A 22202-nucleotide genomic window follows, 5' to 3' on the forward strand; every position below is an offset into this window, starting at 1 on the left:
AAAAGTACACATTCATTTAACAGCTTTCATTTTAATGAGCTGGGGGGGGGGGAGTCTCTTACAATCACGGACATTATCGTCTGGTGTTGTGATAAGAAACAGTTCTTTAAATGCACTTTATACTGACATGTGCGTAACAGAACCAAAACCCACTGCTGAGGCAGGACTGTGCAGTGCGCTGAGGCGACAGATCAGAGGGTCAAATACTATACAAGATAATATGCTTTAATACAATGGGACGTTTTTCCACCTGCGTGTAAATGAGGAAAAGCCGTCGTGATCGGCATGTGGGCCTTTTGCCTGAATAATACCAAACCGATGGAAATGTTCGGGTAGGTGAGGAAAGATAAAATAGCGCAGTGAGGACAGATGGGGTTTAGCAGAAGACACCTTAGATTGCATGGACTTACTCCCAATGTGTCATGTAGCGTTACACTGTAACAGACTGTAATCAGAAGTTTACAGCTAGCATTTAATAAAGACAGCAGATTCTGTGAGGACAATGCTGCAAATGTAATCAATATCTAATGGTTTACAATAGTGTGTACCAAATACTGGCTGAGCCTAAATTTGTCTTTATACAGGGGAGTAAACAGTGTGGGTTAACAAGAGAGAACAGCGTGAGAGTACTGGACGGCTTTGGCAAACACTGCACAGGCAAATTCAATAATATGATCAGTGATTTGAGCAAACAGTCACATGCTTTGTGTTTGGCATGTAATATATGCTTTAGTCAACAATTAGATGATGCGGAAGTAAAAAGGAAAACAGTAGGACAATAGAACCAACGGATGGCTGTTAAGAGGTTACTGATACAGTAGGTTGTGATTTTTAAACAGTCTTCATTCAGCTGGGATCCTCTGGCATTAAAACACCAGTTGGCTTGGTCCCTTTGTAGCCGAGATTCCCGTCCAATTGAAAACAAAAAGCAGCGAAAAACTTCAAAAATGTCAAAGTGGTTTTCACATAATTCTACACACACATCCACACGCTCTCTCGCACACTCGCAGCTGCTGTCTCACCTCACACTTTCCAAAGTGTTCATAACAGGCAAAAAGATAAATATAAGAATTTAACAACCCAGAAATTCACTGGTGTTCCAGCTTTGTACATTTTATGTCACATAATATATTTAGAGAGATTATATATATATATATATATATATATATATATATATATATATATGTATATATATATATATATATATATATAATCTCACGTAATTAAAATTTATTAAATAAGCCAGAAAGTGAAATACATACACAATTATAGAGCACGCTGCTTAACATGGTTATAAAGTGTAAACTTCAAAAGCAGCCAATGGTTTATCTCGAGTTCATGGAGTCTGCACTATGGATGGCCTTGTCTCCTGGCTGAGGAGCGCCGCCTGAAGCCAAGCGATCAACGTTTTTTCCCCGTCAATCACATTATTTTTCCCCCCATTATGTCCTCCTTCTGATTGTGGTCCTCTCTAATCTGGGACTCAATAACTGAAACAATCAGTCTGGGATCTGTCCCGTTTCTCTCAGCGGGGTTTCTCCAACACACTTCTACTGAACCTTTATGTCCATGGCACTTATAGGGACTGTTCTGCTGGCGCTGAGAACGTAGCCTTGGGAGCTGTGGAATAAGCTAATGACGGAAGATGAGCAGCTACTTCACACCATGAACTCGTTGGTGCCATATAACACTAACTGCTGTGCCTGAAGGTCTGCGTCTCTGTTGTGCTCCTGGTCATCTGCGGGTGTCTGAGCAGAGTGCTTGGCATTGCGCAGCTTCTGCTTGCTTTTCTCGGGGTTGAAAGTGCCACGGCTGCTGAACTGGGGCCTGTCGACACCATCCTGCTCAGCTGAGTCCTGACTGGACTGGAATCGGAACCGAGGTCGGCGAGATGAAGCAGGAGGCTGTGGACAAGATGAGGAGACGGAGGAAACGGTGGAGCAGGAGTCCACAGAGTCGAGCGAGTCAGGTTGTCTACGTAGGGTCCGTCTGCTTTTACCCTGGGATTTCTTGGGCCGGGTGGCAGCTAACGTGGGGCCTTTTTCTAAAGGGCAAAGGAGCATATTGTGGTCAGGGATATAATAGAACATGAAAAAAATCTGTAAATAATAATAATAATAATAATAATAATAATAATAATCACACTACGACTTTTTGTAACATGTACAAGTATTCAAGGCTTAAGCCAGACATTATAAGCCCTATATTATTCCGTTAAATATACACTATTTTAGACACAATAAAATATATACATAGTTACACGTTGTGATAAATTGCATTTATTTAGAGCTGTTTTTTTATGTTTCATAGGAAGCAGATTTTCAGAAAAGTACGTTAGCAACACTTTTTAAGTAGAATAATCAGTGTGCAAAGAAGAAAAAACCTTTCTGCTGTATATAAGGAGCTTAAGGATATGCTCTCCATGATGGATATAAAATAGCTAAACAAAGCCATTCACAGTGTGAATGTAGCAGGAGTATTTTTTTTTTTTAATTTACCATTTGGGGGAGCATCTGTTCTCTACCAAAATAATAAAAGGCTTGTGGGTTTTTTTTTTGATCCTCCTTTAAATCTACATACATTTATTATTTAATATTTGAACACTGGAATTCTAAAAGCCCTAAATAACTGTAAAACATACCTGAGAAATCAGAGACGGCACCTTCAGAGTCTATGTTCAGGTTCTCAGAGCTGTCAGCCGTCCCAATAGACGCCTCAGACTCCAAAGTCTCGTCATCAGATGCACGAGGTTCCAGGGACAGCATATCGTAGGTCAGCTCCTCTCTACAGAGAGAGAAACATTTCAGCTTGTCAAATATACCACTTCAACATTTATCATCATTTCCTCCTGACTGCACACTCACTTCTCTTTCTGCAGATTCTCGATTTGTTCGGTCAGCACTTTTTCTTCTTGCTCCATGGCGACATTCTGCTGCTCCGTCACCTCGGCGTCTCTGACGATGTCCTCGTCTCCGCTTTCCTCCATAATCTCGGGGGCAAACGGAGAGCGAGGACTCACCGGAGGCGACGGTGACTGATATCCGATCTTGCGTGCTCGCCCCTTACCCTGACGAGTACAAAACCCAGTCTTGTTAGTTGTCTTGTAGCTATTCCGTCACATGAGTTCTTTAACATGTCTAGCAGCAGTAACTGTAGGTCATGTTTATTTCTTTACTTACACTATCTACGAGGAACAGAAGAGCATGATGAATGAATCACAGCGATTAATCAAAAAGATAAAGTGAAAAATACAATAAACACAATTCCCCACTTACCCCCAAATGTAGTTCATCAGCTACAAAGCTACTGTAAATATCGGGTAGTTTAAATCTCTCCAAGTTAAAATCAATAAATCTTTATATTCTAGCTTACAGATTCAGTTAAGCCTAAATTCTATGCAGCGAATAAAACAGATTTTGAAATATGTTTCTCTTTTGCACATATTGTAATTATAACTAAAGATTTAGTTTTTTTTTTAAAGCCTGGTTAGTCCCATTAGTGAAAAGGGACACAATTTACATTTGAGGGTTTTTATTCTGCCTCCAGAAAAGAAGCAATATGGACATTCTGAGAGCCGATACCTGGCTACGGACGGAAACGGGTTTCGTGTCCGATTCAATGACTCTCTCACTCTCACTCATTTTCTACCTCTTTATCCGAACTAGCTCAGGTTATGGGGAGCCTGTGCCTATCTCAGGCGTCATCGGGCATCAAGGCAGGATACACCCTAGACAGAGTGCCAACCCTTCGCAGGGCGTACACACTCTGTCATTCACTCACACACTACGGACAATTTTCCAGATGCCAATCAACCTACTATGCATGTCTTTGGACCGGGGGAGGAAACCGGAGTACCCGGAGGAAACCCCCGAGGCACGGGGAGAACATGCAAACTCCACACACACAAGGCGGAGGCGGGAATCGAACCCCTACCCTGGCGGTGTGAGGCGAACATGCTAACCACTAGAAACATTTTAGATATCTTTAAGCAGATTGCCTGCATTTAAACACTGTCTCCTTAGCCAATATGGTATTTGCAAAAAAAAAAAAAAGAGAAAATGTCAAAAAGAAAATTCTACTTTTGTTTTTGCTTTTTTTGGATCTTTTAACAAAACGTACATCTATGTATGTGTGAAATTATGAAAAAGACTTTCCTCATTGTCTGCTTGTCCATCACAAAGTACAAGTTACAAAGAACAATCACACTGAAGGTCATATTTTATATTAACATATATAATTAATTCCATTACATTTAGCTATAAACGTGAACCAGCCCCAGGAAACTAACCTAAGACACACATTCCATCCACATTCCAGTTTTTTTCTTCTTCCTCACTAGCTACACAGACTAGCTACTGCAGAACACAAACACCAACACAAACATACACACATTACAGGTTACCTTTCTGGCTGCACATGACTGCATGTTGTCACGTTAAAAAAAGAAAAAGACAGAAGGGTATAAAAAAAAAAAAAAAGCTAATAAGTAAATAAGGTACAGTATTTTCCGCACCATAAGGAGCACCTAAGAGCCTTAAATGTTCTCAAAAATCGGCTGAGCGCCTAATAATCCGGTGCGCCTTGTGTGTGCACTGAGTTCCAAAAATCTAAGCGCTCCGCTCGATTGACTGTCGGACCGTTTCCCGCTGACACAGGGACGTAATACATACACTACGTACGCTGGCAGCGATAAACCAATCAGAGGACATTACGTAATACGTACAGTATGTACGCTTACCTCCGCCACGCCTCTGGTAGGTATCCCCCAAAAATGGCACCAGTGAAGAGACGTGCTTACGAGGCACAATTCAAACTACAGGCTATCAATTACGCGGTTGTAAATGGGAATAGAGCAACTGCGAAAGTTCAACTAAACTCACTGTTTTGCTTCTGTTACCTTTTTTTGTAGACCGTACGTTTTAGCATGCGCCTTATAATACGGTGCACCTTATGTATGGGTTAAGTACAGAAATAGACCCCGTAATTGAGACTGCGCCTTATAATCCGGTGCGCTTTATAGTGCGGGAAGTACGGTACGCAACAGGACACAGAACTGTAAGAACAAAAACACAGCTAGTGACGAATGCCCACTCTTGACAAAAACATTGTAACCGAGTGAACAGTGCCAGTGGAAGTGATCTGACTGAGTGAGACACAGATACACTGGAGTGGTGTGATGATGGTGACAGAAACCACACAGTGCTGGGACCAATGAGGAGTGCTACAGAATGGCTAGAGTGAGGCATACAGAGTGAGTACGTACCGCCGCTGCAATGCGGGTTATGCTCATAAACCTAACTGCGATTACTACGGGCTTCTGGATTAGAGAGCAGAGGGGACATGAGAGAACGGGGTTAGAGGGATATGACACAGCAAATTCAGGGTTAAAGTGTAGATGTGTGTTGGAGTGTTGGGTCTCATGGTGCCGTCTGCTTTGTTTCTTTTTACTCACCATAGACCTGCGAATAATGGTCAGGCGGCTCTTTGCTTTACTCTCAGCAAACTCCAGAGTGTTGATGTCCTTCAGCCGGGCTTTGTACTTGTTCATCTGCTCGCAAATGATCAGCTCTACACATCTATAACACACACACACACACACACACACACACACACACACACAATGAGGACATTTGGATTAACTGACATGATACAAGCAATAAGGCTGAAAAGATTGTGCCTTTAAACATGACATTGAGAAATAATCAGTTGGAAAGGATCAGTAGTGTAACAGTGGCAAGCGCGTTCAAACAAATCTGTTAGTGCTAATGCAAGTCAACTGAACACATGTTGAACATACGCTGTGGTTTTGCTGATGTCCTGCACACTCTGCAGGGGGTCGATCGTGTCAGGGCACCGCAAGATACAGGGAGCAAAGACGATGGCCAGTGCATTGGCAGACATCCGGTTGGTCTCTTCCTGCAGAGCAATCCTGTCAAAATATCCATGAACTGATATGAAGGTACATGTGCATATGGAGGATGTTCATAAACTGTAAATGTTCATAATGGATATTCAACCGTCTGCTGTGAGAATGATCTGAATGTACACAGGAGCAGGATTAAGGAGTCTCTTACCCAACCAAGTGGAAGATGAGCCTTTCCAGTGTGATCAAGTGAGTTCTGCTGAGCTGATCGATCACAGAGTACACCCCTCGTACCACCTCCTTTTTGTCCTGAAGGCCTGATAACATACATACTAGATGTTTTTTTTCTTCGCAAAAAACTGAGCGTCCTGTTTGTGTAATTATTTCAGATTTTACCGGTTTGCCAAAAATAATACAAAAAATAAAACCCTCGGTAGTGTAATTTAAAACATCCCACAGTACCAACTTTTTAACAAGTTTCCAGTCCTAATGTCGACCTGGTATCATTTTAATCCAGAACCTTGTGAAGTATCATTTTGCCTTATTAATACATACATTTTAACAATTGTCTTGAAAACAATGGAGCCGAATCTCACATTGAAATGGCTTTATTACAACTCTCCCAAAAGACAAGATTTGCCTAATGCTAAATCACTTACCCATGGCTCTTAGAAATTCCTCATACAGTTCGAAGGTCAGAAGGGGATTAGGCAAATCCCGCAGCCACTGCTTGAAAACACTGGCGATGACATGGATGTTGTAGTCATCTAAGTTTGTACTGCTCACATCTGTACAATAAGAAAACGATCAAACGGATCATGTTATTCGTTAGGGATAATGCTCGTTACTGCTGTCTGAAGTTGTCTCAGCTCTCTTGTGTAAGCACCCCCACCTGTGTCCAGACCCTGTTTCAGTTCCTTGATTTTATTGGCAGAGCCAGACTTCCTGTAGATGCCTTCTGTGTAGAGGCCATGCATCTCGATATAGTTAATGAGCTTCTCTACCACCAGAGGTACTGAGCGGTCGTCGTGGGTCAAACGGGACACTTCCACACCAAACTGCCTTGATGAAAGCTCAGGATCATACTAGTCACACACACACACACACACCCACACACACAAATTTAATCTTAATATAGACCTAAAACAACTTGCATATTAATCTTTCCGAGTAAAACTGAGTTTTATTTTTTTTTGTAAAGACATGTTGGTCTATTTTCACTTTGGCTAGTGTTTTCCTACATTACCCATAATGCCATTTGCCTACCTTCTGTTAGTGGTCGGTAACCCAAAGAGAAACAAATGCTTTACTATTTTGGTCTGATTAGAGTAAGCTTTATTACCTCCCCATGTGTATAAGCTAACTCCATTACCAGCATCAACCTAGTCATCCTGTAGATCTTTACCTAGTCAAGACCAAGTCTCTGTCATGTCGCTCTTCATAACGTGTCATGCAGCTGTCTTTGCCCTCTTTGGGTCCGACTTGCTGTGCCCAGTCATTTTATAATTCAATATAAACATACATAATGTGTTTCAGGGTTGAGTTTACCTTTAAGTCATAGAACAAGCCCTAAGGAGGTCCAAGTCACACATTAAAGCTCCATATTGCATGTAATAAATCCTTACCTTCTTGCTGCACTTGCTGATTGTCTTCAAACAGCACTTTCTGTGGCAAGCGAACCGGCAAACTACACACGACACGGACATCCTAATGAGTCTCATATTTCATCTAAAATCATGTCATCATGTACATCTTACAGAAATGTTACACAGTGTAGGGAGCAGCTCTTACATGCACTACTACATCCTGCCTGACACAGACAGACCATTCTTATATATATATATAAATATATAAATAAAAGATACAAGCTCTGCCAAAAACAAATTGATTAGTGTGAACTGGGGTTATGGCAAATGTCAGTGAGGTGTCTCGGGAACAGAGGACACAAACTCACGTTTGCAGACGCAAGCTCGGTCCATCATCCAGATGAGGGAGGAGCAGAACTCGCAGTATGTGGGGATGCTGTACTGAGTGGACTTAAAGATATGGCCATTGTGTTCCTCTACCTGTTTAAACAAACCGAAAGAAATGAAAACCAAAAAAAAAACCTGATAGTTTATTGCAAAGCCAATAATATACAGGCTGTGACCATACTCACAATGTCAGTGTCCTTTTTTCGCCTCTTTTTTCGATCTGGCTTGATGACCTGGAACAATTCAAAATCTGGTTATAATAACGTGGACCTGACCATCACAACAATACATCCCAGTAGGACATCCCATTCTGTAATAATAATGTTGTTAGAACAACCTCCAGTCTTCTGGAAAGGATTTTGGAGTGTGATTGTAATGATGTGTCCATCCAGGATGGACAAGTGTATTCATGAGGTCGGACACTGAGGTTGGGTGAGGAGGTCTGAGGTATAAAAGGCGTTCCAGTTGATCTCAAAGGTGTTTAGTCGGGTTGAAGTCAGAGCTCTACAGTATATAGAACACTTGAGATCTTTTATTGCAACGTCGGCAGACCGTGTCTTCATGGAGCTCACTATGCACAGGACACACTATGTGTGTCGTAATGGAACAGTTAAGACATTCTGTTTGCACAATTGTGTGCATTCCACTTTGTCCCAACAGCTTTTAGAGGAACTCTGTCCTTGGAGTTGATCCTAAAATGAGTCCCTGATACCAGACACTGAAAACCCTCAAGAGCCAATTCCAGATAATGTCAGAACTCCAGCTAGCGGAGCTTTTGTTTCAGCTTTCAGAAATTGAAATGCAGTGCATAGGCAGTATGAAAGAGAAGAATATGGCAGTATGTAATAGAAAAGAAGTGTGTTATACAGTGACCTTACGCTAGTCTGTGTATCTGATAGTGGCCAACAACTGCAGTTAGGTACCTGTTAGTTATTACGGCTAATAAGTGTTAGCTAATTGAAATTCTGTTAAAAAACACATACATTTCATCTGGTAAGAAGCGAGCAGTACCTTGTTCATGGTGCTGTGCAGTGGCTTGTACTCAGTCATGAACTCATCTAAGAATACTTTGAAGGTGTTGACCCAAACACAAACCGGTGACACGCCCCAGTCTCTTTGCTCCTGACGCATGGTCTTCTCAAGGATCTGCTCGAACAATGCATGCAGGTCTTTATAGCGTATACTCTTCCCATCATCCATCTGCACAAAACAATAAACAGAAGAGATCAGGTGCAGAAGCCAACACTCTCCTAAATAACGTCAACCGATTAGTTAGGCAAGGATTTTAAAGAGTGTACAAAAAAATGATTCTTTTTAAAACTGAAGGCTACGTGTCATTCCGCGTATTTTCTCAATAATCTAGTTACTATGGCTAACTTACATCAGCCTGGAAACTGTTACATACAGGAATACAAGCTTACCTCAACAAAAATCTACAATTAAGTGCAAAAGCGTGTATACCCTTAAATAGTGAAAGTTATAAATAAGATTATTATAAATAATATACAAAATGATGTATTGTAGAATACTTTTTTTTTTTACACTTAACAGAGGCGTGTTCATTTAATTACTCACAGCCAAAGCGGTGGAATAGGAGTTGAAAATGTTCACGCGGAATTCTTTTAGCGCCTTTTTAAACACAACATCCATTATCGTGTCTTTCTTGCTGTCCTCCGTATTTAGATCGCCAATCTGTGAGACATTAGGTGCTTAGCATTAATGTTGTACTTTTAACAGAATGATAAGATCCTCTAATTCAGGGAAGAGCTTGTACAGCGGTAACGGTCTCAGTACCTTCTTCATGAGGAACTCGTTCATACTCTTGTAGTCACTGGCACACGTGAGGATCTGCAGATCGTCGTTCTGCCACTGGGCGGGTTCGAGAGCTGCGCTGCTGATTTTCACGCTACGGCGCCGCTTCACTTTGGGCGAGGGCTCCTTGTTCTCCTTGAACTCTGGTAGGGAGCTGAAGTCAGGGCTGTGAGGAGGGGACAAGCACTCCCCTAGATACACATTAAAAAAAAAAGCTTCATCATTTCTGTATACATGAAAACCTTTTTAATGTGACATTTAAATGAACCATCATCTCACCTTCAGCCATGAGGAGGGCAGTATCAGGATAGTCCCCATCTAGAGACTCGCCAGCAAACAGTCTGTCTCTGGAGGATTTCTTCTCTCCCTGCTTTGTCTTTCCCCAGAACTTCATCTTGCCTCGAACCCTGAACACGCAGACACAAAAAAGAAAGTTCAGTTCCTGATAATTGTGAGGAAAAATAGCTGCTTGTGAAAAGAAAAAAAAAAGTAAAAATAAATAAATTAAAGACGATTAGATTCCAACCTTCCATCTCCGTGTGAAATCTTCCTCAGGGAGTCGCTCTTGCCGAGGTCTCCAGAAGACATGGCTTTGTGCATCGTCCGCTTTTCTTCGCTGAAAGTCAATGGCTGAGAAATGACAGAGCAGTTCGTTTAAACTCATAAAGAAACCGTTTCTGTTATTTGGGCTTTTGGGCCACATTAAAATGTATCACATAAATAATGATCGAATATTTTATTATCAAATACACTTAGCTCTGCTATACAATAACGTACATGGAGAAAATGAATCCTATTTCAGCAAGCATCCCTTTACTTTATCATTTTCAGATCGTCAATAGCTTTTATATACAGATCGATAGGACAACCAGTGCGATCTACTGCATCTGTAGTGTGTGTACGATACCACAGACAAGAATTTCACTGTGTCTAAGGACGACTCTTATTCCAGTTTAAAATACATTACCAAGTACTTAGACAAGAAAAAGTCTTATTTAGATGTTACTCTAGCGTACCTTTAGATTATAAAATCGGATGTCCGTTTTAACCGAACTGATTGGCTTTAAAGATTCGTATTCATACAAACAATGTTGACTAAAAAAATAAGGTGGAAAAGTGTTCTACAAAACCTAAAAAATGTTGTAATCAACTTTGACATTGTAAGTTTGGAGTAAACGAGTTGTTCTGTTCTTTCCTGACAAAATTCTTGTAATAATAATAATAATAATAATAATAAATAATAATAATCCACACACTACAGAAGAGACTGAAACATTTAAGACATTTAGCAGATGCCCTTAAAACAATGGCATATTCCTTTAAACACAACATACACAATCTCAATGAAAGGGAACGTTTGCTACAAACAGTGCAAGAGCAATGGAAGGCCAGAGAAGAGATGGTGAGCGGCTGTGAACAAATCTACAGGGGAAAGGAAGAACAGAGGAGACGCCGGAGACGTCCTGCTCCTGGCGCATAGAGGAAACTACCGGTGAAGACAGAGAAAGAGTCGGTGCCTAAAGAGCATGCAGCGATCGTTATTCTGGGTGCAGAGACAATGAGACTCTCTGGACAACGTATCTCGTAGGCAACCCAGAGCTACACTGTCTGTTACTGTCTAATCTAGTGCAATAATCAGAATGCCAAGCGTATTGTGGGTTAAAACGTAGAACGTGATTTTACAGTCAGAAGCAGAAACACGCTTGGTTTTATCCACATCTGTGTGGCTCGGCTCAAAACAACAAAAGGAGTTTTTAATGTCTGTGCAACAATCTACGGAGAACTGATAAACGGTGCGAGAAATCCTTTGGTTTGACTGCAATGTTAATGCAGATAATGTAGAAATAAAGATGCCATCACAGATGAGGATGATTTTCAAGACGTGTTTCCCAGATTACAGTATACACTGTGACATGCACAGTGCTGCAGCTCTTTAAGTGGTGAGTACAGAGGTCTAGGAGATTCTGTAGGTTAGCTGTAGAGAGAAACCACGCTGTTGGGTCTGGAGCCACAAGAGCCCGTTTTGGGAAGCGTGGACCGTTTAATTACCATTTCAGAGTCACTGTGACATGCGTCTAGTGTCCCCCCCTCTGAGTCCTGCTTGGGGAGGGGTGGGCCAAGAGACGGAGGGGTCTCATCAAACTCTTCCTCCTCTGACTCCCCCTCCCCTGGAGGATTTGAACCACGGGTCAGGAAGTCTGAGCGTGTCCGTGCCATGCGGGCTTTTTTATGGCCTGGTCTGGTAACCTGATCAACCAAAATAATAACAACACAAGTAAAAAACGCTCCTGTGACACCCCCGCTTTGCAAGCAGGTGCTCCTGTGATCCAAGATGGTCTCTCCTTAACAGTTCTTACATTACGTACACAAATGCACATGTGAGTAATAATAATACAAATTCCTGAGGATTTGAAAGGCTACTGTATACCAAGCTGGTGGTGTCAAATGTAACACTAATTTGCTTACGAGTCGTTTTTTTTCCCTCACCTCACGACCTTTCAGGGGCTTTGAGGATTTGATTTCTGAAATTCTGGCCTCCTTCTGAACTCCCGCTGACTTCCCTCTAGCGCTTAATTCCTTTTCGAACCTAAAACACAGTCAGTCATTAAGTTTCCACTCAATTCGTTTATACACTCGCTGAATGCCAGCATGTAATTTATGGAGAGTTCAACACTTACTTTGAGAAGGAAGCCTTGTCTTTGGGGGAGAAAAAAAATTCTCCATGTCGCTCAGTCATGTTAATGTTGACATTTGAGGTAGATGGTTTCCTTAGAGCTTCTTTGTCAGCACCTTCTTGAGACTCTAAGGTGAGTTTTGGAGACCATCCATCTGACACATTCTGATTGTCCTTTGGTCTTCCGCTTGGGCTGGGTTGTGTACCCGGTTTCTCTTGGGTTTGTAGCGAGGAGATGACATGGGGCTCTGGCTGTGCTTTAGGAGAACTTCTCTCTGTGGCCTTTTCAGATCTTTCTTGCCTGCTTTGCTCAATCCTTTGCATGGCCTCAACCCTCTGCTTCTCAAACATCTCTCTCTCAAACTGGGCAAAGTGCTTGCGTTGTTTCTCCAGGATCTCCTTCTGCTGCCGGATCTGCTCCATCATCTCCTTCTCGTTCTGCTGCTGCTGGTGCTTCTGCCGCACTTGTTTGGCCTCGTTGAGCTTTTCGAGCCTCTCCAGCACGGACCGGGTGGAATTTTCACCTTGCGTCGGGCTGGGTGGCTCAATGGTCTGAGCAGAACGCTCTCTTACTTCTGGTAGCTTTAAATCTGCTGCATCAAACATGGTTTCCTTCTGCATGTTAATAACAACAACTACTGGTCTGCGAGAAGATTCCATCCTGTCCTTTACTGTTTTTTCCGGACTCTGATTTTGTGAGGTGGACGAGTCTAAACTAGACTTTGCAAATATAGAGCTGTTATCTACTGGGGGAATGAAGAATGTAGGAAGGGAGTTCTCCAGTTTGGGCAAAGCAGGCAGGTTGTCTGCTTTAGCTTTGGGACTGTGAGACAGAGCACCAGGTGATGGAGGTTCTAGAGGAAATGTAAGCCTGGGGCTGCTGGGGAGCACTTCATGCTGGGGTGGTGCTGAAATTGAAGAGTTCATGTCCCCAGCCCCATCACATTGCACTTTTTCTTTATCATAGTCATCCATACTAACCAGCTCAAAGCTTCCTTTAGAGCTTTGGCTATCTGGAGTGCCTTGAGGTGAGAGCGCACCATCATTGGCAAACTCCACCGACCAGCGTCTGTCCTCAGAAGGAGATGTCCCTCCTGTCGTACGCACCTTAAGCAGCTCCAGGCTAAACTTGGCCTGCTCCAACTCTCGCATTCGTCGACTTTCTCTCTTCGCCCGTGTTTTCAGGTTGGAGTCGTCAAACGGCCGTGCTCTCTCTCTGATCACCACTGGAGTCCGCAGTTGTGATTCTGCCTCTTCTCCTTGTATCTGTTTATTCTTCAGATGCAGCTCCTCCTGAGGTGCCTTGACCTCACAGTGTCGCTGGGGGCTCCTCTCCCGCTCCTCATAAGGACGGTCCTCCCACGTGCTCACATCTGAAGATGGGCTTGTTTGTCCATTCGGCAGCTGGGTGTCCTTCAACTTCTGCTCTCTCAGTTCTTGGAACCTACATAATTGAAACGTAGACTGCTGAAAACTGCTGACAAATATACACTGTTTGAATTCTTACTTCTATGCAAAACGACAGGAATAAAATAAATATTTACCCAAACTGAAACAGGACCAAAACAACTTTACACTTCTCCCACAATCTGTTCCTGCTTAGTGCTGGAGTGTTTGTGTAAATCAAGAGATTTCTGCTTGGCTGACTACCAGTAAGGCCTAGGCATGAAACCGCTTAGGCCATGGATTGGACTGATATTTTTAGGGCCCTGTATTATTAAGCAATATGTCTAAACAAAGTAGCTCTCAGTAGTGAGGGAAGTCGCTTACCTCTGCCTTGCCAAAAAGCCTTGACATGCTGCTTGGAAAAGACTGATGATGTGACGTTGGTGCATGTACAGCTCTCTGGCCTTGTAGCTTCTCCAGGCAGCCTGGATCGTGACGGCAGCTTGACCACGTCTATACGAGCACAGTCTCCAGTTCCTTTGGATAATCTGTACTGCTTCTTTCCATAGCAAGAACCTGCGGTGCTCTTGGAAACCTCTCCAAGCTGACTGGATGCAGATTGCCGCTCCCTGTTGGACATTATCGTCATACTTCAGCTGCTCGTCTCTTTGCCTGGCCTGACAACTCCTCCACCAGTCCTGTGCATAAACATACAGAGTGTGTGTGTGAGAACCCAAATCAAAATAAACGCTCCAGGAAAGTCTGAGCGAGGTGTTCTCGGTCCAGTCCGGTGTGACCGACTAGATTAATTCAATTGCAGGGAGAAGTCATTTTAAATCCACTACAGGATATGAATCAAATATGGCATGTGTTTTGGGTTACGGCAGCATTTTTCTGTAGATGTGGGTTGTGATGTGCAAACTGAGCCAAAATGCTGGGCGGCAAACTGTAGAAATGCGACGTGTCCTGGATGTTTGGGAAAAAAAACCGTGAATGCAAAATAATATTTCAGTCAATTTCTTTACTCACACGGTAATTATATATATATATATATATATATATATATATATATATATATATATATATATAGATATATAGATACATATATATACATATATATATATACGTATATATAGATATATATATAATATACGTATATATATATATATATATACGTATATATATATATATATATATATATATACGTATATATATATATATATATATATATATATATATATATATATATATATATATATATATACATATATATATTACATCAACTCCATCCTCACCATTAATGGGAGATATTTTTGTGAAGATATTTTCAGCCTTACAAACCCTTAGCCCATTTATTTGTTGTTGGTTTTGGTTTATGTAACTGTGCAATGTGAAACTAAACCAAACCAAGCAGTCGAAAAAAAATTAATTAAATAAATGTCCATTCCGAGTCTGGCTCTGCAAACAGACTAATAACTGAAGTGTCAGACTAACAGATGTAAAACAAATGGAACCGTTTCATCTAGTTATGTATTAGAAGAAGAAAAGAAATTGAATTAAATGCATTAATGTCTAAAAGAAATAGAAGTGATTTTTTTTCAGTTGCTCAAAGGATTGACATTATAACAACATCAGTCTGAAATGGTTTCCATTACCAATACAATATTTACATTTCCATAGATCTTTTCCCAGCTTTAGATTGCAAGCACTGAACATATTTATTTTTGATCCTTTAAGCAAAGCTGCACCACATGTTCTTTTAAACGAGCTAATGAGCTACTGAAAAGCTCAGAAATAGCACAGAACTACCAACAATATTTTTTCAGTATTACACAGAGCCAAAAAAAATCAGTCCACCCAAATTCTGAATAAACACGAGAGTGGTTTGATAGAGCGGAAAAGTATAGAAAACAACCATGCCTACAGTGCTGAAGAAACCATTGCTGAAAATAAAGTTGAATGAAATGGAAATGATTATTTTTAGAGATACGAGCAGTACCTGTATGAGGCAGGCGGCATGTTTCATCCTGAGAAAACTCTTCCTCTCCCGCACGGCTCGGAAACGGCGCTGTAGATTGACTGTCCTCCGCAGCACCTCCTGATGTAGCAGATCCTGTAGCCTCTGCCGTGCCACCTCGCGCATGAACACCTGAACACACACACACACACACACACACACACACACACACACACACACACACACACACACACACACACACACACGGTTAGTGACTTTACATCGCATACGACACATTCTCTAGGAATGTGACTAATAAAAGTTGCCTGTGTGCCATAGTAGTTAGGGCTTGTTGTCCTTTGGAGGCCTGAGTCACTTAAATTAAATTCCACTAAGTTAACAGATTCATTAAATGTTTAAAAGGTGGATTCATACCATTGTGTGGCCCACTTGAAAGCCATCTTGAGCGAGGTCCACCTGGCAGAAGTAGCTCCTGATGTCCTCCTGTACGGCCGGTAGGTCCTCGGGTAGCATCACACGAAAGTGCCGTACAAAGTCCTGATGGATCATACGAGAAAATTGACCTGATGAGATGTATTATCTACTTAGAAGTCATTATGTCATACAGCTGTTCCCCTGCAGTGAATATTAGACGTATTCAAAGCAGTTAAAATGATTAGAAAAACATTATTGCTGAAGGAACACAAGCCTGCCTCTCTGTAGGCCATAGCGGTGGGCAGCACGGGAAACAGATGCTCTGTGTATGTAATTATTGTGAGCCACATTCATAACGAACAATAGCGAGGTTGTGGAGGAGGTCAGACTGCCAAGGTGAGCACATGGTCCAGACATTCAGCAATAAAGGCTGCACATCACTCTTGTGCCAGGGGATTTACCACAGATGAAAACAGTTTAACTCGGTTATTAAGGACTCGTGTGGGCACACGGATGCGGGGCTTTCGAGATGCGAAATACTTTACCCAAAAAGCCAACTATATTTGTAAAAACCTTCATCTGAAATGACAACAAAATTAACAGCATGTGGCAGAACAATTCATTTAAATATACACTCACCAGCGATGTGATCTCAGTGACTTTGACCTTGGCATGGATGTGTGTGAAAATCCCAGGAGATCATTTGTTACTCCAAAATACTCTGGAGTAACTCAAATAACCACTTTACAAATGTTGTAGATAATAAAGATGTTTACGTTTGAGGCAGATGAGCTACAGCATAACTGTTAGCCAAGAACAGGGGGGGGTCTTTAATCCATTTCAGTTGAGTAGTACTTATCAGTCATATATTACTTCCGGCACATTTCGTTGTAGGTATCTCAGCTACACCTGCCCTGGCTTTAGTTCACAGAGGCATGAAAGCTCGGAGGATCACTGATGACTCCCACAGACTGCTCTCTCTGCTCCCCTCAGGAAGACGTCTCCGCAGCATCCGATCCCGCACTAGTCGACTGAGGGATAGCTTTTTCCCTTCAGGCTATCAGATAATTAACAGCCATAACTAACACAGCCTACAGCATACTTCCACAACGTGGTATGCTACACACTGCACTCTAACTTCAACAGTTCAACACTGGACTACACACATGCACACGCACGTGCACACACGCACGCGCACGCCGGCACGCGCACACACGCACGCGCACGCCGGCACGCGCACACAGCCTTTATTGCATTTATACTGCCTTTATACACACTGGACTATACACACACACACACTGCATTTAATTTAATATAATAATCTATCTGAAAATAAGCTATCTGTACCACAGGACATTTCTGTATCTGTACAGTCTGTTGCACCTTAACACGTTACATATACATATATATATAATATTTATATTTATACATACATACATACATATATATATATATATACATACATATACATATATATATATATATATATATATATATATATATATATATATATATATATATATATATATATATATATATATACACACATAATGTATATAATGTGTAGTGCATTGTAAATATGTCTAGTAGTACAGTAGTACAGTGTGTACTGACTATGTATGAGCATTTTGCACATTTTTCACCTGTACGTAAATTGTTCTAATTTCTGTTTCTTAACCACTGTATGTAAATGGTTCTGCAATTTCTGGAGCTCGCTCCCAAGAAAATGACTTGACTTGACCAAAATGTCACTGCCTGCAGCTGCCACAAGGGGGGGGGGGGGGTTACAGATGATGTATTTGGCAATTGGGGAATTTATTCTTCTGATCACAAGCTCACAGTTCTAACCACTGCGCTGTCCATGTAATAAAGATTGTATGATGGACAACATAACATCTCTCAACATAAATACTAAAAACTGACATACTTTATCTAGGACTTATTTACTGTTAGTTCTGTTATATTGAAAATAACCCTAAAAAACAAACATTATATCAGTTACATTTCTGACCTCCTGCTATGTGACATAAAACAATGCCAACAATAACAACAACTCATGCTCACTGACCACACCCAGGCACGAAAGACGACAAACTGGAAACAGTGATTTCATGATTTCGGCCTTGGATACCATGGTTATGACCGAACACAGGAAATGATCTAAACCTTATCCACCCCTCAACAATGGAAGAAAAGTCCAGTCCAACTTCTAGAGGTGGATCTGAGAATGTTTATGGACTCTGAATGTGTTTGTGTGTAAATACCTGAAAGGTATATTTGATGCTGTATCCTGATTGTTTGATTCGTACGGTCTCCAGCATGCCTGTGTAGCGAAGCTGCCTTAGCACCAGACCGTCGTTAAATCTCAATGGAAGCTTGTAGGAAGAGAAATAATGAAAATAAACACCTACTTGTTTTGATTACATGTAGAAATGGTAGAGATGGTACTGTGTAAATATACCTTCTCTGCATTCGACCGGATGCACTTCACAAAGTAGGGCTCGGACTGGCTAAGAGTCTCCATCAGCTTATTAAGAGATGCCTAGAGAGAGAGAGGGAGAGGGTGTGTGTGTGTGTGTGTGAGAGAGAGAGAGAGAGAGAGAGAGAGAGAGAGAGAGAGAGAGAGAGAGAGAGAGAGAGAGAGATAGGGGTAAGGGGGTGAGAGAGAGGGGGAGAGTCAGAGAGAGAGAGGGAGAGAAGGAGAGAGAGTAGAGTTTATATATAGCTTGATATATATAGAGATGGGATATCTATGTCTCCTCTATCTAGCATTCTCTCTTTCTCTTTCCGCCTGATTTCCTTGTGTAGGGTGGTCAGTGGATCGTGTGAGATAGAGGGAGAGAGAGAACATGAAACAAATCATTTTGTTAAACCTTGCGACAGGCTTCATTTAAAGTGTGAGTATCTCACGTCTAACATATTTTCAGCCCTGATGATGGCTTTATATTATGAGAGACCCTGATGATGGCTTTATATTATGAGAGACCCTGATGATGGCTTTATATTATGAGAGACCCTGATGATGGCTTTATATTATGAAAGACCCTGATGATGATTTTATAACCTGCGCATATGAGTTATTGTAAAGTAACAAACTAGGGTGGTGTAGAGGGACCAATCAGCGTGGGCTGGTGTGATTTACTTCCTGTGAGTTGAGACAGAGTTCATCTCGGAGGACAAAGTAACTGGGACGACATCATTCACAGCCGGTCCCCACCTCACCCGTGAGTGTGTGTGTGTGTGTGTGTGTGTCTTTACTAAAGGGAGGAAGGAAGGAAAAGAATCTATTTTGGTGGTCTGGAATTCACTTTCTCTCCTTCCAAATAGAGAGCAATCAGCCCCACAACAGGATGTGGGTGGGAAGTGAGGTCATCCACACATTTGTGCAGGCCTGTTGCCAAAGGCTGCGTGACTACACACAGAAAAGGGTGTTTACGTCTTGCTGAGAATCATCAGAACAAGAAATCAGAATCCCATGTATTCCTAAACACTACACAGATATGAATGTGATTTAGATGCTAAATGGGGTTTTACTGTGTAGCCATTAGACAAAGGAACAAAGGAGATAAAAAACTAAACTGAATTAAAAAAAAATTAAAAAAAAGAAAGAAATAAAATAAACATAGTCCGAAAAAAAAATGATTGAATGGGGGGGGAAAAAAACAGACATGATGTAATTATTTTTGCTGAAGCTCATAAATATGGGCGAGGACAACTGTGGTCAGCCGAGAATAACAAGGTGGGTGGAGAGCGAGAGAGCGAGAGAGCGAGAGAGAGAGAGAGAGAGAGAGAGAGAGAGAGGGCGCGAGAGTGTGTGAGAGAGAGAGAGAGAGAGACAGAGGGCGAGAGAGGGAGAGAGAGAGAGAGAGAGAGAGAGAGGGCGCGAGAGTGAGAGAGAGAGAGAGAGAGAGAGAGAGAGAGACAGAGGGCGAGAGAGGGAGAGAGAGAGAGAGAGAAGCACACTAACCTGAAACTGGGCACTAATACTCGGTGGTTTCTTTTTCTTGTGGAGGTGCAGCAGGGACTTGGTGATGCGATCATGCAGCGTCAGGTTGCTCAGGTACTTCAGGGACTTCACATCCAGCAGGTGCTGAAGTGCACAACACAAAAACCAACACCAGCATCAACATGAACAGGATATTCTCAAAACTAGAATTAAAGGATGAGTTAGTACTTCTGTAATGTTCACCTTCGGGAGACTGGGTTTCATTTTGTAGTTTTTGTTCCGCCTGTATACAGGGAAATAAAAAAAGGTTAAGACTGACTGTAGACCAGACTTAACACTGTAGAGTCACACTGTAGAGTCACACTGTAGAGTCACACTGTAGAGTCACTCAAAATAAGTTTGGTTCCTAAAGTTTGGTGTTGGGCTCAAATTTGTTACCACACAGCACTTTTCTTTCTGGAGAAAGGCTGTCTCAAGGAATGTGATGAATGTGAAATGCCTTACATCAGAATGCCATGAGCTCTCTCTAGAAGCTTGCTGCTGGTAGAGTTGATGAAGATTCCCTCATCATCAGTGATCGAGCTGCCTGTAGACAGTCGACTTTGTCTCCCTGACCGTCCGCTCCTTCCGTCCCTAATGGGAAGCATGAACACACATGCACTCAAACTGATGCACACACATTCTCAAAAGACTAACACTCAGTTCCAAATCTGCATACATATGGGCTCCATGTGCCTGACCTAAGCCCATAAGTATCAGTAATGAAACATGTAGTACTTTTGCTGAAAATCTAGACTGCAGCTGTTCAGTGTTCTTCTGGCATTTTGTGCAGCTTTTGGAGCTATCCAGGGCAACACAAACCGATTAAGATTTACTTTATCATCTATCCCATAATTCTGTCATTCATCTTCAGGAAGCAGTGCTCAGTGTCACCCTGGATGGGAACACTGGGCAGGAAGTCACCAAGCACATGCTTTTGGGAGGAGTAAGGAAACTGGATAACCCAGAGGAGACCCACGTGGTCATGGGGAGAACAAGCAAACCACCACACAGACATGACATTAACTCTGAAGCTGTAGGGTGACGAGAGTTCAAACCATGATCCCATCACCAAAACTGTAGTTTCTTTGCATAACACTGTTGAGATCGGGAAGAACAGAGGAGTAATTGTGGGTCCTGACCTTAGACACAACACCATCCTGATTACATTCGAACACAGACCAAACACTCCACCGTGCAGTGCGTCTCCGAGCGTGTTTGTGCCATCGTGGAGCACAGGCCCACCATACAGTTTGTCTTTACAGCGACGAACAACCTGAACTAATTTAAAAGTAGAGTCGCCTCGATGTGTTAAGTGGTCCAGTTGGATTCTCTTCAAATATCAAGAAAAAAGAAAAAAGAAATAAAAAAAATGCACCGACCTTATCTGTATTTTGATTTCATGGACGCTAGAACGTAGGACTATAAAAATGGCTAATATTTGTCTCTGAGAGCCTTTTGAATTACTGTCTTTCCACAACTTTGCAAACATGACATTAAAGGACACCTGGGTTATCAGTATGGACCGAGTACGAGCACTGTACTACAAGTCAAATCCCTGTGGGAGCGCTGGCACTGCGAGGTAAAGCCGCTCCTGCTTCCCCGGCTGAACAAACAGAAGCACATTTAGCTTTTAAGAGGTCGGGACAGTTAACCCTAATCCCAGTGAAAACCATTTAACACAAACCACTTAAGCACGAGCTAAACAAAAAGAAAGAAAGAAAGAAAGACCATCCATTGGAAGTGTTTGTAGTGTCCAGGGAAAGAAAAGCTACAGCACATCCATCTCCAGGGACAGCAAGAGGGCTGTGGCTGCCGAGAGGTTTATTTTGCAGCTGTGTGTGAATTAAACCTGCTCCAGTGGCTCTACCACACACAGAGACAGCAAAGGCCCGTGAACGATAGTTCGGTTCCACACACGGTAAGAGCAAGTCGTGAGGAACAAGCACAAAATTCCACTAAAAGTGGGAATGTTTTGGGGTTAGGGATTATTTTTGCAAAACAAAATGAAGGCTGTCAGAGCATTCTTAACATTTTTAGGGTAATGTATCGGACACGTTTGACTCACAAGATAGCTGATATTAAAGATCTGAGCACTAGATCAGGGTAGGATTATT

General features: G+C 42.0%; 1 protein-coding gene across 9 annotated transcripts in view; it reads right to left on the reverse strand.

The window, feature by feature from the left end:
- Nucleotides 1–247: 247 nt before the first annotated feature.
- Nucleotides 248–22202, reverse strand: part of myo9aa (myosin IXAa) — a 105723-nt gene continuing 83768 nt past the window's right edge. For 6 of the 9 annotated variants that reach the window (XM_047810374.1, XM_047810373.1, XM_047810377.1 and 3 more), the window contains 28 exons: nucleotides 20551–20679; nucleotides 20290–20329; nucleotides 20068–20190; nucleotides 18562–18642; nucleotides 18365–18475; nucleotides 16101–16223; nucleotides 15708–15857; nucleotides 14093–14406; nucleotides 12327–13766; nucleotides 12136–12235; nucleotides 11698–11895; nucleotides 10175–10278; nucleotides 9928–10055; nucleotides 9631–9839; nucleotides 9412–9528; nucleotides 8848–9036; nucleotides 8022–8069; nucleotides 7818–7929; nucleotides 7489–7550; nucleotides 6756–6948; nucleotides 6523–6651; nucleotides 6075–6180; nucleotides 5798–5929; nucleotides 5453–5576; nucleotides 5264–5317; nucleotides 2865–3067; nucleotides 2642–2784; nucleotides 248–2044 (listed from right to left, as the gene is read on the reverse strand). In XM_047810374.1, coding sequence (XP_047666330.1) covers nucleotides 1659–2044; nucleotides 2642–2784; nucleotides 2865–3067; nucleotides 5264–5317; nucleotides 5453–5576; nucleotides 5798–5929; nucleotides 6075–6180; nucleotides 6523–6651; nucleotides 6756–6948; nucleotides 7489–7550; nucleotides 7818–7929; nucleotides 8022–8069; nucleotides 8848–9036; nucleotides 9412–9528; nucleotides 9631–9839; nucleotides 9928–10055; nucleotides 10175–10278; nucleotides 11698–11895; nucleotides 12136–12235; nucleotides 12327–13766; nucleotides 14093–14406; nucleotides 15708–15857; nucleotides 16101–16223; nucleotides 18365–18475; nucleotides 18562–18642; nucleotides 20068–20190; nucleotides 20290–20329; nucleotides 20551–20679 — 5248 coding nt within the window. In that variant the 3' untranslated portion in view covers nucleotides 248–1658. The remainder of the gene's footprint in view (nucleotides 2045–2641; nucleotides 2785–2864; nucleotides 3068–5263; nucleotides 5318–5452; nucleotides 5577–5797; nucleotides 5930–6074; nucleotides 6181–6522; nucleotides 6652–6755; nucleotides 6949–7488; nucleotides 7551–7817; nucleotides 7930–8021; nucleotides 8070–8847; nucleotides 9037–9411; nucleotides 9529–9630; nucleotides 9840–9927; nucleotides 10056–10174; nucleotides 10279–11697; nucleotides 11896–12135; nucleotides 12236–12326; nucleotides 13767–14092; nucleotides 14407–15707; nucleotides 15858–16100; nucleotides 16224–18364; nucleotides 18476–18561; nucleotides 18643–20067; nucleotides 20191–20289; nucleotides 20330–20550; nucleotides 20680–22202) is intronic. The other 3 variants (XM_047810381.1, XM_047810375.1, XM_047810380.1) reach the window with 2 other exon arrangements.

This window comes from Tachysurus fulvidraco, chromosome 2, assembly GCF_022655615.1.
Source record: "Tachysurus fulvidraco isolate hzauxx_2018 chromosome 2, HZAU_PFXX_2.0, whole genome shotgun sequence".
NCBI classification, from domain to species: Eukaryota; Metazoa; Chordata; class Actinopteri; order Siluriformes; family Bagridae; genus Tachysurus; species Tachysurus fulvidraco.